At 45.8% G+C, this 14,237-nt stretch overlaps 2 protein-coding genes across 2 annotated transcripts; both read left to right on the plus strand.

The window, feature by feature from the left end:
- Positions 1-367: 367 nt before the first annotated feature.
- On the plus strand, positions 368-688 carry AGABI2DRAFT_45246 (hypothetical protein; the record flags this gene model as incomplete). Its single annotated transcript, XM_006453694.1, has 1 exon — positions 368-688. A coding segment is annotated over one exon (321 nt), but the record flags the coding sequence as incomplete, so codon positions are not given.
- A 10,017-nt stretch (positions 689-10,705) lies between these two features.
- Positions 10,706-11,780, plus strand: AGABI2DRAFT_58688 (hypothetical protein; the record flags this gene model as incomplete). The annotated part of the gene is made up of 3 exons (XM_006454811.1): positions 10,706-11,029; positions 11,145-11,149; positions 11,321-11,780. Coding segments are annotated over 3 exons (789 nt in total), but the record flags the coding sequence as incomplete, so codon positions are not given.
- Between the last annotated feature and the right edge of the window lie 2,457 nt (positions 11,781-14,237).

Consider the following 14,237-nt stretch of genomic DNA (forward strand, 5'->3'; position numbering starts at 1 on the left):
GCGCCGGTTTGGCCTACCATCGTTTGTTTTCATTTCTCTATGTCTACTCTCCGCTTGTTATTTTGACTCGTGTTCCGGAGTGTCGGTATGTTTGTGTCTGACTGCTGGCTTGTTTCCCGGGGCCGCATATCGGTATTTCAATCTTTTTCGATCGAACATTATTTTTTCTTTCTCTCTACGTTAGCGCTTGACCTCGTCGCGCAGGATATGTTTTCTCTTTTATGGTAACGCGTCATGGCAACCGTATTCTCAGCATGTTGTACATAGTGTTCGCATGTACTTATATCGCTGGAATAGAAGGCTTGAACAGCCGTTGATTACAAAAAAAAAAAAAAAAAAAAAAAAAAAAAAAAAAAAAACTGTGACTTCTGAGACTGCTTTCTCTGTCTCTACCCTCCCAGTTGACCTCTCGCTATGGCACCGCCGCTTCATTCATCACAACTACGCTGATGTGAAGTCTATGATCAGTAAGGATCTAGTTTCCGGGCTCAAACTCGAGTCTAACTCATCCCCTGACTCTATCTGTGAGCCCTGTCTGGCTGGCAAGATGCATTCTCTCCCTTTTCCCTCCTCCTTAAACCACAATCGCTCTCCTCTCGAGCTGGTGCATTCAGATCTTCACGGACCACTCCCAGTCGCTTCACACTCAGGCGACAAGTACTGGATCACCTTTATTGACAACGCGACGCGCTTCCGGGCTGTCTATCTGCTCAAAGCTAAGTCGGAGGCATTTGAAGCCTTCAAAGTCTACAAATCCTGGGCCGAGACTCAACTCGGAGTCAAACTGCGGGCTCTACAGGATGATAAGGGTGGCGAGTATATGTCTAAGGCTTTCATAAGCTTTACTGAGCTTGCTGGCATCAAGAGACTTCTGTTATGAACGTACATCGGTACTTCCACTGTTCTAATACTCTCATCCCCGGCACCAGCTATCTACCTCCGCCTCCCCGTACTGGCTCTACCTCTATCGACGATATCCTGATCGAAGCCTGGAACCACGTACCATATATCCATGCTTACGATAATCATGGTATGTATATTGGGACTTACGAGAATGATCTAAATGAAGCCTGGCTTCATGGTTGGAAGATCTATCCCAGCACTACTTGCGATCTTCACTTCTCCCATCCGTATCTCGAAGCGGCTGACGCTACCTCCCTCCTAATGCTTATCCGTTCACTCATGAACGAGGACTCATACGCTATCTACATGGGTCCAACCGCGGACATCAAATGGTCCGGAGGAGGATGGGAAATGGATCCTGACGATGAAGACTGGATCACACCTTGGGATCCAGACTGGCCCCAGAATGCTCTCCCTCCCTCATCGTCAGATCTCTAGATCATCGACCCGATCCTTGTGACAGTTATTTATAATTGAAGTTTCATTCTTCGTTTCAGTTTGAGTTTTATATCTCTGTTTCATCTAGTGTTTCATATCGTGTTTGATATCTATGTTTCGAGTTCGTTTCGTATCGCGTCTCATATTTATGTTTTACCTTGTCATGCAGTTATCGTAGATCGATTACTGTAACATCTGTTCCGTTTCATCTATTTATATAGGTAGATAGATTGTATTTAAACTGGACTTCTGGCAGCGGATCAAAGTCAAGCTTTGATCTTCTTACAGGGCATCCGTGTAGCTGTAATAAGATCTACTCCATTATCATCCTCACATCTAAACCTTCGTTGTCATCCACTCCAAGCGATTCCTGCTACCGTTAGCCTTAACAGTTAAAGGTTTACGTGATAAGTCTAGCTAGAGTGTTTTCTATAGTTCTGATCTCGTACGGTTCTCGAACTATAGAAGGATTAGCGATTAGGCCACTAGTCTTGCCTACGTCTAGTCGTGCCCACATCTAGGGGACCTCGTGTGCTTCTAGATAGGTATCAGGACCACTGTCAGGATCTTCAATTGATCTTTCGGCGCTCCTAATACCGAAACCGTAACAATGTCACTCGACTCAGAACCGGCCTCAACAGAATGGTCTTGCTGAACGCGCTAATAGGACTATGGGAGAGAGGATCACTGCCATGCTCTCGGAATCTCGGCTACCTGGGTCTTTCTGGGGTGAATGTATCTCGTCTATGGTCCATGTCTGGAATATGCTCCCTACTGCTTCGCTTTCGGGCACTACTCCCTTCCAAGCTTTCTATAAGCGAAAACCTGATGTCTCACATCTCCGGGTATGGGGGTGCACATCATATGTCCATGTACAACGAGATAAGCGCAATTCTCTCCAGCCTCACTACGAGAAGTGTGTTTTTATAGGCTATCCGGCTGGCTACAAAGGCTGGAAGTTCTACAACCCAGTCACAAAGCGAACCGTGATCTCCGAGAGAGCTGACTTTGACAAGAGATACTTTCCGGGCACTTCTAAAGCCCAACTCGACGCTGTCCCATCATTTGCTTGCCTACCAGAGCCACTACAAACTCCTAATGATACATCATCACACTCGGGACTGCCACCTCTACAGGATGAAGGGGGTGATAATCACTTCCCTCCTGCTCGTCCTAAGACTCCCACTCCGTCCGCTTCAGTTCCTCCTGAAGAGAAGCCAGTTCTACCTTTACCACCTCTCCCGCTGATTCCTCCAGTAATTCCTCCCTTTATTCCTCCAGTCACTCCTCCACAAATCCATGCACCACTCCCAGTCACTCCTCCTACTGCCGGAGCGCCTCTTGAGCCCCCTCACGTTCCTAGACGTACTGGGCAAGTTCGGAAGCCTCCTGGTCAATGGTGGAAGCTCAAACAACCAGACATAGCTGGCAATGACTCTGACTCTGACGACAAAGCTGCTCTGCTAGCTGACTCTGAGTTCTGTGAAGTCGAGTTTGCTGGAGCCGTTTCGGGTGCTGATCCCCGGAGTTATAGACTAGCTATGAAGTCTCCTGACTCGGATTGCTGGACTGAGGCTTGTAACACCGAAATCTTCAATCTTGAGGCTAATGGGACTTGGGAGCTCATGGAACTGCCGGTAGTCAACTCTGGCTGGGTGTTCAAAGTGAAACAACTTGCCGACGGCTCTATTGAGCACTACCGGGCTCGTCTTGTTGCTAAAGGCTATTCCCAACGTCCCGGATTTGACTTCACCGAGGTCTTTGCCCCTACATTCCGTCCTGCATCACTACGCCTCATTGTTGCTCTAGCTGCTAGAGAAGGCTACAAAATGTGTTCAGTCGACATCTCTTCTGCCTTCACCTATGGAGAACTCGAAGAAGAGATCTATATGCGCCAACCCGAGGGCTATCACATTGGTAGTCCTAACATGGTCTTTCGGCTCTGTAAATTGCTCTATGGCCTCAAGCAGGTGTTGGACTGAAGGTAAAGATAGCGTACTTGTCACATGATTTCGTTGAACACTTTATATTCTACTTTCTCACATTTACTTGTCTTCGGTTGTTATCTTCCATACACCGAGGACGTATGTATTCTCTATTCTCTATTCTCTATTGGAACTGACTTGTACTAGTTACGAGTATACAGGTACAATACAATATGGTTGTTATCTTCCATACACCGAGGACTTACGAGTATACAGTCGAATAGGTTATGGGCCCCGCATAATTAAATCGACGCATATATTCAGGTCCGATAGGAAGAATCAGCTCGCTATACCCGGCGAGATATTTTGTGGTATTTTCTTTTTTCTTTTTTGGCTTCGTGTCTGTCGACGGCTATGTCTTTTTCTGCGCGTAGGGGGGGACGAGGCGGTCACTCTCCGCATACAACACATATTCCGGAGACTGGTTTGCATATACATATCGATCGTGCCTTTTCCTCGATGTCTATGACCGATGCGCTCGACAGCAATCCGTGGACCGAGAGCGATGTTCAAAATACCCAAGGGAATATGCCATTTTTTGTTTCGCAGCCTCATTCTAGTGGACCTTTTTCGCCTTTGATTAATCGTTCGCCTCCTTTGCATTCAGCTTTTCCTCGTCACGATATTCCTCCGCATCTTAATAATTCAAGTCAAAGTAATACGCATTCTCCATTGTCACAAAACATCCCACATGTACCTCCTCCTCAGCACGCCCACGGGCCTTCAATTTCGCAACAATCACCTTTCCAGCTTCCTTTTTCTCAACCTTTTATGTACCCATTTACCTTTCAGCCTTTTCAGAGTCCGTATGCAGCGATGCCTTTCAATTCGTATCAACCATATCAACCTTTTTCTCAAAATTTTTCGCATATGCCTTTTCCTTCTGTTCCTCTTTCACATAATCGTACTTCCGCCCCTGTTTCTAATGTTTCTTCTTTTTCTTCAGTTTCGTCTAAAGATCGTTTGGTAAATAGCATTTCTCATCTGGCTATTCTGGAGGGTACGGCGAACTTCGATACTTGGGACATCAATCTTCGTTCATATCTCGAAGGTGCGGGCTACATTGGACACATATACGATCACGCGCACGACCCCTTTGATCCTTCGATTGTTCCCATTTACCGTCCACCCATAGTCCTTCCCCCACGACTGAGGAACTCGATGCGATTAGTGTCTGGCGTCAACAGGATGGACAAGTGAAGCATGTCATTTTGAACAAGCTCTCTCCACTCGTTGCTGGTACTATCTCGATGGTGCAACAGGGTACTGCGCGCGACTTATACAACGCCTTACGGAAGATGTATTCTTCTAGGAATTGGATTGGCGGCAAGACCATTTGGGACTCTTTGTCTCGGGCACGGCCTGTGAATGGTGACATACAGTCTTTCTGTCATCTCTGGCTGTCAGACTACAGTCGCATCTGTGCATCGCGTTTTGTTGTACCTGCCCCATTGGCGATCACCACCTTTTTCGCCAATTTGCCAGCCACTGGCCCGATCCTTATGCTCAAGTGTTCTACCATTGCTATCCTCACTCAGAACCCTGACGTTCCCACCACATATGTCTTCAAGATCGTACAGGATCTTCTGGATCAGGTTCTTGCTATGGGTTGGAAACTCCCGGCGTCTCATACTTCCACCTCTTCTTCCGCACGTGTTAATCAACCTCAATCTTCTCGCTCGTTTTCTGCTCCGAACCCAACTCCTGGCGGTCCCTCCTCTTCCAACAATTATCCTCGTCGCGAACCCTCTTCCGGTGCCAATAGTGGTGTCAATACTCGCCGTTTTCATGCCAATGTTAATGCTGTTTTGGAAGAACCTCTTCTGTCAGATGATGGGGGTGTTATAGATTTGGTTGTAGATTCTGGGGGTGACGATGAACTCGGTACTGCCAATGTTGTTATCCCTACCATGATCAATGCAGACTTCGCCATGTCCTTGTATTCTTTGAGTGATCCCTCGTCAGTCGATGTTTCGATCAGTTCCGATGATGATTCTTTTGCAGGGAGCTTTGAAGCATTGCTCGACTCTGGCTCCACTCACCACATCTTCTCGGATAAAGACCTTTTCACCTCGTTTGATGATGGTTTCCGCCTGCCTGTGTCTACCGCCAACCAATCTTTGTTACCAATACTTGGACGTGGGGATGTCTCTCTTCTTGTCCATGGTCATGGTAATGATGTACGGCTTGTCCTGCGGGGGTGCCTCTTCTCGCCTTCGATTCCCGTCAATATATTATCTCTGTCGCGTCTAGTCTCCAAGAACATTGACTGTTCTTTCACTGCCTCTGGGTCTGCTCGTTTGTCTATCAATGTCCCTGACGTCACTTCCCCGATTGTGATACCTACGGTGCTCCGTCATGGCCTCAGCTTTGTGACTTGTGCATTTGTGAATACTTTTCGCTCTATCACTCGGGATGAGACCTCTTTTAGTGCTTTCCTGTCACCGGCTTTGACTCCGGACCTCTGGCATCAGCGCTTCGGACATCTTGGGCTTGACGCTACTCGGGCGGCTCTTACTCGGGACTATGCAACTGGTGTTTCTTACACTGGGTCTTTCGCACGTGAGATCTGTCCCTCTTGTGTCATCGGTAAAGGTGCGCAGCAACCTCACCCATTCCATGGTGCTCGTGCCTCCGGTATTGGTGAGCTATTACACATCGACATGTGTGGGCCTTGGCCTGTCCAGACTCCGTCTCGTGCTATCCATGCTCTATCCATTCTTGACGATTTCTCCAACTATGGCTTCACCACCCTCCTGCCTAAGAAATCTGATGCTTTCAATTCTTTCCTTCTTGCTAGCGCCTTCTTACATGCTCAGTGTCATGTTTCCATCAAGGCTGTCCGTCTTGACGGTGCCAAGGAACTTTCTGATGGTCGCCTTGGTGATCATCTCCGTTCTTCTGGTATTCGGCTTCAGGTCACGGCTCCCTATGCACACCATCAGAATGGGAAGGCTGAGCGTTATATCCGCACTCTCGAAGATGGTTGTCAGACTCTTTTGGCTGCCTCTGGTCTCACTGATCAGTTTTGGGGGGACGCTATCCTTACGACCCAGTATCTTCGCAACCGTTTACCTACCTCCACTCTTCCTTCTGGTATCACTCCGTTTGAATTGGTCTTTGGGTCTAAGCCTGACTTGGCTCATCTCCGTGTATGGGGGTGCGTCTGCTATCCGGTTATCCCTCCCGAAAAGCGCACCAAGGCTGGTCCACGCCGATATCAGGCTATTTTTGTTGGGTATGAAGAGGGTCGCAAGGGCTGGCGGGTCCGTTCTTTGTCTGGTTCTTATACTTTTTCAGCGGATGTCATCTTTGATGAGCTTCGCCCTGGTCGACTTGGTGTTCCTCGTTCCTTAAACTTGCCTGTTTCTCCAACAGTGGGGGGTGACTCAAACGAGCAAACACAGCGACCAGCACGAAATCGAATCAGAACAGCCAAGGGAGATGCTTATTATAAGGAGCTAATGGCACGAGCAACAGCACGGAAAAAACGATGCATGGGAAGTGATCCGAAGTTCTCGCTTGACAGTGTCCAGGCACTTGTTGCTTATGGTGCACTTGACGACATCCTGCAGGATCATTATATGTCGGAGTTTGGTCAGATGGGAATGGATCTCAGCGAGAATATATTCTTGGCTATGGCATGTTTCTATCCTGCTTCAACATCGATGATGGCAACATCCTTCGGATATACCAAGGCACCTGAGGATTATCGAGAGGCTAGAGGACGAGGTGATTGGGAAATGTTCCGTAAGGCGATGGATAGAGAATATAATGGTTTAGTGGAAATGGGTGCGTTTGAACCTTCTGAGCTACCACAGGGACGAAAGGCTATAGCAGTACGTTGGGTTTACGCTTTCAAGCATGACGAGTTGGGAAGACCAAGAGAGGGTGAAGAAAAGGCTAGGTTAGTGGCTAAAGGCTACAGTCAGCGGCCAGAGGATTACGGAGAGACTTACGCACCGGTGGCACGAATGGCAAGTATTAGAGTCGTGTTAGCATTGGCAGCAGTTCAGGATTTGGAGCTGTACAGCTGGGACTGCAAGACAGCGTTCCTACATGCAAAGTTAAAGCGCGACATCTACATACGACAGGTTCCTGGTTATCCTCTCGACGATCCAAGGCTGGTACTCAAGCTGAATGTGGCACTGTACGGCCTGCGTCAAGCGGCATACGAATTCTACCAGCTTCTCTGGTCAGTCATGACAGAGATTGGTCTCGAGCGGATCGAGGTGGACCATGCGTTTTTCTTTGGAGAGTGGTCATCACCTCCGGACGTCTCAATTCCGATGCCTAGCAACAACAAACCCTTGCGTCTCTATATTCCAGTGCATGTTGACGATGGATTGACAGCTGCCACAAACAAGGAATTGTATCTCTGGTTCATCTCCAAATTACAGAAACGCCTCACTGTCATCAACCTGGGTGAAGCAAGTCTATATCTTGGCTGTCGAATTATTCGCAATAGAGAATCGCGTGTCCTGTGGTTGTCACAGGAACATTTTGTTGCCGAGTTATTGGACAAATGGAGCATGTCAACGGCTCCACCTGCTTCGATTCCCATCGATTGTCAGCTTGCGGATAAGGAACCTGCGCCGCCTGGAGCACTGCCCTCGATATCAGATGATGACCTCACAGTCAGTTATCAAAGTGTCGTTGGGAGTCTTCTCTATCTTGCGATATGCACCCGGCCGGATATAGCGTATGTGTGTATGGCTCTGGGACAACACAATGCGCAGCCGAATCGTACACACATGCTTGCCGCTAAAGGAGTGCTGCGCTATCTCGCCGGGACACGCCGATATGGGTTGAGCTTTGGACAACGGACGGTTACTCTCGCCAAGGAAATCAATGGCTATATCCATCACGGTGGGTTTTCGGATTCAGACTGGGCTTCCGATGCGAATACAAGACGCAGTGTGGCTGGGTTTTGTTTTTTCTTCCTGGGCTGTTGCGTATCATGGTCAGCGGTGAAACAAAAGGCAGTGGCTTTATCTTCTGCTGAGGCAGAATATTATGCCTTGGCGCACGCCGTGAAGGAAGCCCTCTGGTTGAGAATGCTCCTTATTCTCATACACATAGAGGTGCCGGAATCCTACCCGGTGTTCTGCGATAACTCTGCGGCTATATCAATTGCAACTACTGACTCAATCACTTCTCGTACAAAGCACATCAATGTTCGCCACCATTTCCTGCGCCAATACATGGGGAAGGAACTCACTGCCCAATGGATTTCCACTTCTGACATGCCAGCCGACGTTTTCACCAAACCTTTGTCCAAAGCCGTATTCGAGAAACATCGCGAGACGTTAGGGGTTGTTGTGTTGCCGTGAGTTGATGATATTTCTGTTTGTTCTCGTTCTTCCTCTTTCTTCTTCATTTTCTTTTATTCTCGGACTTTCTTTCATTCTTGGAACTCTTATCTAATAACATTACTACGTAACATGAGCCTACGTTACTATCTTTAGGGGGTGTGTTGGACTGAAGGTAAAGATAGCGTACTTGTCACATGATTTCGTTGAACACTTTATATTCTACTTTCTCACGTTTACTTGTCTTCGGTTGTTATCTTCCATACACCGAGGACGTATGTATTCTCTATTCTCTATTCTCTATTGGAACTGACTTGTACTAGTTACGAGTATACAGGTACAATACAATATGGTTGTTATCTTCCATACACCGAGGACTTACGAGTATACAGTCGAATAGCAGGCTGCCAGGCAGTGGAATAAGAAACTCTGGAGTGTTCTCGAGGGTATTGGCTACTCTAGGCTTCGCTCCGACAGCTCCATCTACATCTATTCCAAAGGTCACATCAAGGTCATTGTACCTATCTTCATTGACGACATTACTCTTGTCTCGAAGAGCGATGCAGCTATGACTTCGGCAGTCACTGAGCTCTCGAAACACTTCAAACTCCGTGATCTTGGCTCTACCACACTACTACTAGGCATTCAGGTGGATCGCTCTCATCACACTATCTCCCTCTCGCAGGAGCACTACATTAAGGAGAAGCTATATTGAGTTCTAACAACTTGTACTCACCTGTGGACAGACTGTAAGAAGCTAAGGCCTCTGAAGCGTCCACAGGGAAGTTCAACCATACATGACTAAGCTATCATGTGACTAAACTCGTCTGCATATCTCTAAGTCCACCAACTACACTTGTAGACTGCTTGCTCACTCTAACAACTGGGCGAGTTCGGAAGCCTCCTGGTCAATGGTGGAAGCTCAAACAACCAGACTTAGCTGGTAATGACTCTGACTCTGACGACGAAGCTGCTCTGCTGGCTGACTCTGAGTATTGTGAAGTCGAGTTTGCTGGAGCCGTTTCACGTGCTGATCCCCGGAGTTGTAGACTGGCTATGAAGTCTCCTGACTCGGATTGCTGGACTGAGGCTTGCAACACTGAGATATTCAATCTCGAGGCTAACAGAACTTGGTGTTAAAGATAGAATGATAGAGGTTGCAGTGGCGATCCTAACGAGCCTAGAAGCGAGTCAATCGGATAGGAACTGACTGAGCAATCCCAAGGACAAACTGTGGATACACTGTAAGAAGCTGTATTAAGTTCTAATAACTTGTACTCACCTGTGGATACACTGTAAGAAGCTAAGGCCTCTGAAGCGTCCACAGGGGAGTTCAACCATACATGACTAAGCTATCATGTGACTAAACTCGTCCGCATATATCTAAGTCCATCAACAACCAAGTGTAGACTGCTTGCTCACTCTAACACTTGGGAGTTAATGGAACTGCCTCCTGGCAAGAAGGTAGTCAACTCTGGCCGGGTCTTTAAAGTCAAACGACTTGCCGACGGCTCTATTGAGCACTACCAGGCTTGTCTCGTTGCTAAAGGCTATTCCCAACGTCCCGGATTTGACTTCACCGAGGTCTTTGCACCCACATTCCGTCCCGCCTCGCTACGACTCATTATTGCTCTTGCAGCTAGAGAAGGCTACAAAATGTGTTCAATTGACATCTCCTCTGCCTTTACTTATGGGGAACTCGAAGAGGAGATTTATATGCGCCAACCCAAGGGCTATCACATTGGTAGTCCTAACATGGTCTTTCGGCTCCATAAATTGCTTTATGGCCTCAAGCAGGCTGCCAGGCAGTGGAATAAGAAACTCCGGGGTGTCCTTGAAGGCATTGGCTACACTAGGCTTCGCTCCGACAGCTCCACCTACATCTACTCCAAAGGTGACATCAAGGTCATTGTGCCAGTGTTCATTGACGACATTACTCTTGTCTCGAAAAGTGATGCTGCCATGGCCTCGGCTGTCTCTGAACTGTCCAAACACTTCAAACTCCGTGATCTCGGCTCTACTACACTTCTGCTGGGTATTCAGGTCACTCAGGACTCTTCTACTCACTCCATCTCCCTCTCGCAGGAGCACTACATCAAAGAGCTCCTAGAACGCTTCAATATGGATGATGCTAATCCCCTATCCACTCCACTCACTCCGGGATCTGAGCTCTCGGACATTATTCCTTCACTCGAGGATCAGGCTGAGATGAGGTCAGTTCCCTATCTCAATGCTGTAGGTGCTCTTCAGTATCTGGCCACTATGACTCGTCCCGACATTGCCTATGCTGTCTCCTATCTCAGGAGGTTCAACTCGAACCCAGCTCCAGCTCACTGGCTTGCAGTCAAACATTTATTCCGGTATCTCATCAGCACTATGCACTACAAGCTAGTCTATTGAGCTAGTGACTCGGAAGAGCTGTTCACTACACAACCTCTATATTTGAATGGTACACATGTATTATGTAAACATTATGCAAACATTACCATAAATATAATTTACATAGTACATGTGCAATATGTAAAACATATCTAAACTTTATGCAAATAAAAGCCTTAAAATAGGCTTTATTAAATTTTAAATTTACATATGATTTACATAGTACACATGTATTATATAAATTATATTTACAGTACTGTTTGCATAATGTTTGCATAATACATGTGTACCATTCAAATATAGAGGTTGTGCTACCTACTCGGATGTCTCTCACGGAGCCTGCAAGGCTACAGGTCGAGCTACAGGTGGTTATGTAACTCTAGTCTCGGGTGCTGCTGTAGGTTGGTCTTCTAAGCGCCAGCCATTTGTGACTCTCTCGAGCACTGAGGCCGAGTTTGTTGCTGCCGTCAAGGCTGGCAAAGAGATCAAGTGGACTAGGAATATCCTGACCGAGTTTGGCTTCCCTCCGACACTCCCTTCGACTCTCTTCGTTGATAACAAGTCAGGAATCAGTGTAGCCAAGAATCCAGAGCATCATGGACGCATGAAACACCTAGACCTGCGCTTCTACTGGCTGCGGGAGGCTGTTGAAGAAGGACTCATAGATCCTTTGTATGTTTTGACTCATGAGCAAGTGGCCGACATCTTGACCCAGGCTGTGGCAAAGAAGGTAGTTGAGTTTGCTGTTCTACTATTGGGACTTGAGTAGACTGGCTAGATCAAGGGGGTGTGTTAGAGTGAGCAAGCAGTCTACAAGTGTAGTTGGTGGACTTAGATATATGCGGACGAGTTTAGTCACATGATAGCTTAGTCATGTATGGTTGAACTCCCCTGTGGACGCTTCAGAGGCCTTAGCTTCTTACAGTCTGTCCACAGGTGAGTACAAGTTGTTAGAACTCAATATAGCTTCTTACAGTCTGTCCACAGTTTGTCCTTGGGATTGCTCAGTCAGTTCCTATCCGATTGACTTGCTTCTAGGCTCGTTAGGATTGCCACTGCAACCGCTATTGTTCTAGGCTTAACAGCACATCAACTAGACAACGAGCAAATCATCGAAATCCCATCCTCTTCTGAATGAATAGCACAACTGAAGAAGACAATAATACTATTAGCAGATCTAAACAATCTGCACCACGTTCATTACAATATTTAACGATTATATCATTCAATACGCGTAAGAGTTGGGAAACCACCTCTATCATATTGGACAAGTGTGCCGGATATGTGGACATCATCATGTTCCAAGAACCGGAGTGGAAGCGTGTGGGAGGCAACCATCCACCAAGAACAAGGAGGGCGACTGTTAGAGTGAGCAAGCAGTCTACAAGTGTAGTTGGTGGACTTAGAGATATGCAGACGAGTTTAGTCACATGATAGCTTAGTCATGTATGGTTGAACTTCCCTGTGGACGCTTCAGAGGCCTTAGCTTCTTACAGTCTGTCCACAGGTGAGTACAAGTTATTAGAACTCAATATAGCTTCTTACAGTCTGTCCACAGATGACCTTAGGATTGCTCATTCAGTTCCTGTCCATTCGCCTTGTTTCTACATCAGGAAAAATGTTTTTTTCTTAATTGTTCTTAATGACAGTTTAAGAAACAATTAAGAACAGGGACCTGTCTGAATCTTCTTAATGATACTTAGGCTTGTACAGTATGTCTTGAGGTTCCTGGAAATGACTTAAAAGTTACTTAAACTGTACTTAGTTGATGTCTTTCTCATAGACATCAAAATGTTGACATACAGATAGATTAGTAAAAAGTCATATTAAAGTCACACAAGTACATATTTAAGACACTCAAGGTCAACTAAGACAATAATAAGAGGCTCAAGAATGAATAAGTCAACAAAGTGATTATATTAGCATAGTAAATATAATACATTGGATACAATCTATACAAAAGGATGAGGGAGTGATGATGAGAAAATGAATAGTCTACAAGAAACAAATGAGTATGAATGAAAACATACAGAGATAGAGAGCACTCACCATTAACCAAAGAATCCCCAAAATCCTTCCAAATATCCCCTCAAATATCCCCCAAGTATCCCCTCAAATATCTCCCCAAGTATCCCCCTAAATAAGCCTCCAAAAATTCCCCAAAAAAGCGTCCAAAATAGGCAAAAAAGCATCCTAAACCAGCTTAGAATCAGCTGGGAGAGAGCTAGGAAGGTGAAGGGGATGTTACTTACCATATTACAGGCCTGGAGGGCAAGAAAGGGGGAGGGGGAGGATGGGGAGGGGAAGAATGATGGTGGTGATGAAGAAGAATCAACGTTGTGCTCGAAACAGAAGTTCAACATGTCACATGACATCATGTGACTGCTGGACTTGGGATTTTCGAGTCAAAGTTCCTCAAAACATAGGTAGGAGATATTTCGGGTCATTTCTGCATGGATTTTAATAATCTAAAAGTGTACTCCTATGGATTCGAGGTTGGGGAGTTCGAATATCTAATTAGATTCTTTGTTGGATGAGATTCTAATGAGATATGGCACATTTAACATATGATAAACACAAAATTGCGCTATAGCTCCTCAAATATTGATCGGATAATAAATCTAAAACCAGATTCGAATTCCTGGACCTTGAATACATATATTTGCACTCTTAAAACATGAAAATCGGCGCAGGAACCAGTATAAAACATGACATTCTTGTCATGTTTTTCTATATCTCCAAAACTGGTATGTTTTCCGACAAAGACATACATATAAACTTATGTTCTTTTAATATTTTATGATTTGTCGTGACTTTTCCAGAATTTTCCGGTTGGTAGAGCAGGCTCTACGACGAGTCTATCTGCAGTTGACAATAACCCCCCCCCATGATGGAATCTTGATATCTCCATAACGGGTATGTTTTCGACAAAAACATACATATAAACTTATGTTTTTTTAATATTCTAAGATTTGTCATGATTTTTCCGGAATTTTACAAGCAGTAGAACAGAGCATACAACATAATGTCTCTCTAAACATGTTTTATAGTGAACATAAAATTGTTTACACTTGAAAAAGTTGATGATCTTGATTTCACTTTAAGCTTCTGTTGAAAAAGTCTAACTCTTTTAAACATTCCTTGATCCTTGGTTGTCTTTTTTTCTCCTTAAGCTAAGTATATAATGTTTGTTGAGAAGGTCAAGTCTTTTTAGTGTTCT

Source organism: Agaricus bisporus (assembly GCF_000300575.1).
Source record: "Agaricus bisporus var. bisporus H97 unplaced genomic scaffold AGABI2scaffold_1, whole genome shotgun sequence".
Taxonomy (NCBI): domain Eukaryota; kingdom Fungi; phylum Basidiomycota; class Agaricomycetes; order Agaricales; family Agaricaceae; genus Agaricus; species Agaricus bisporus.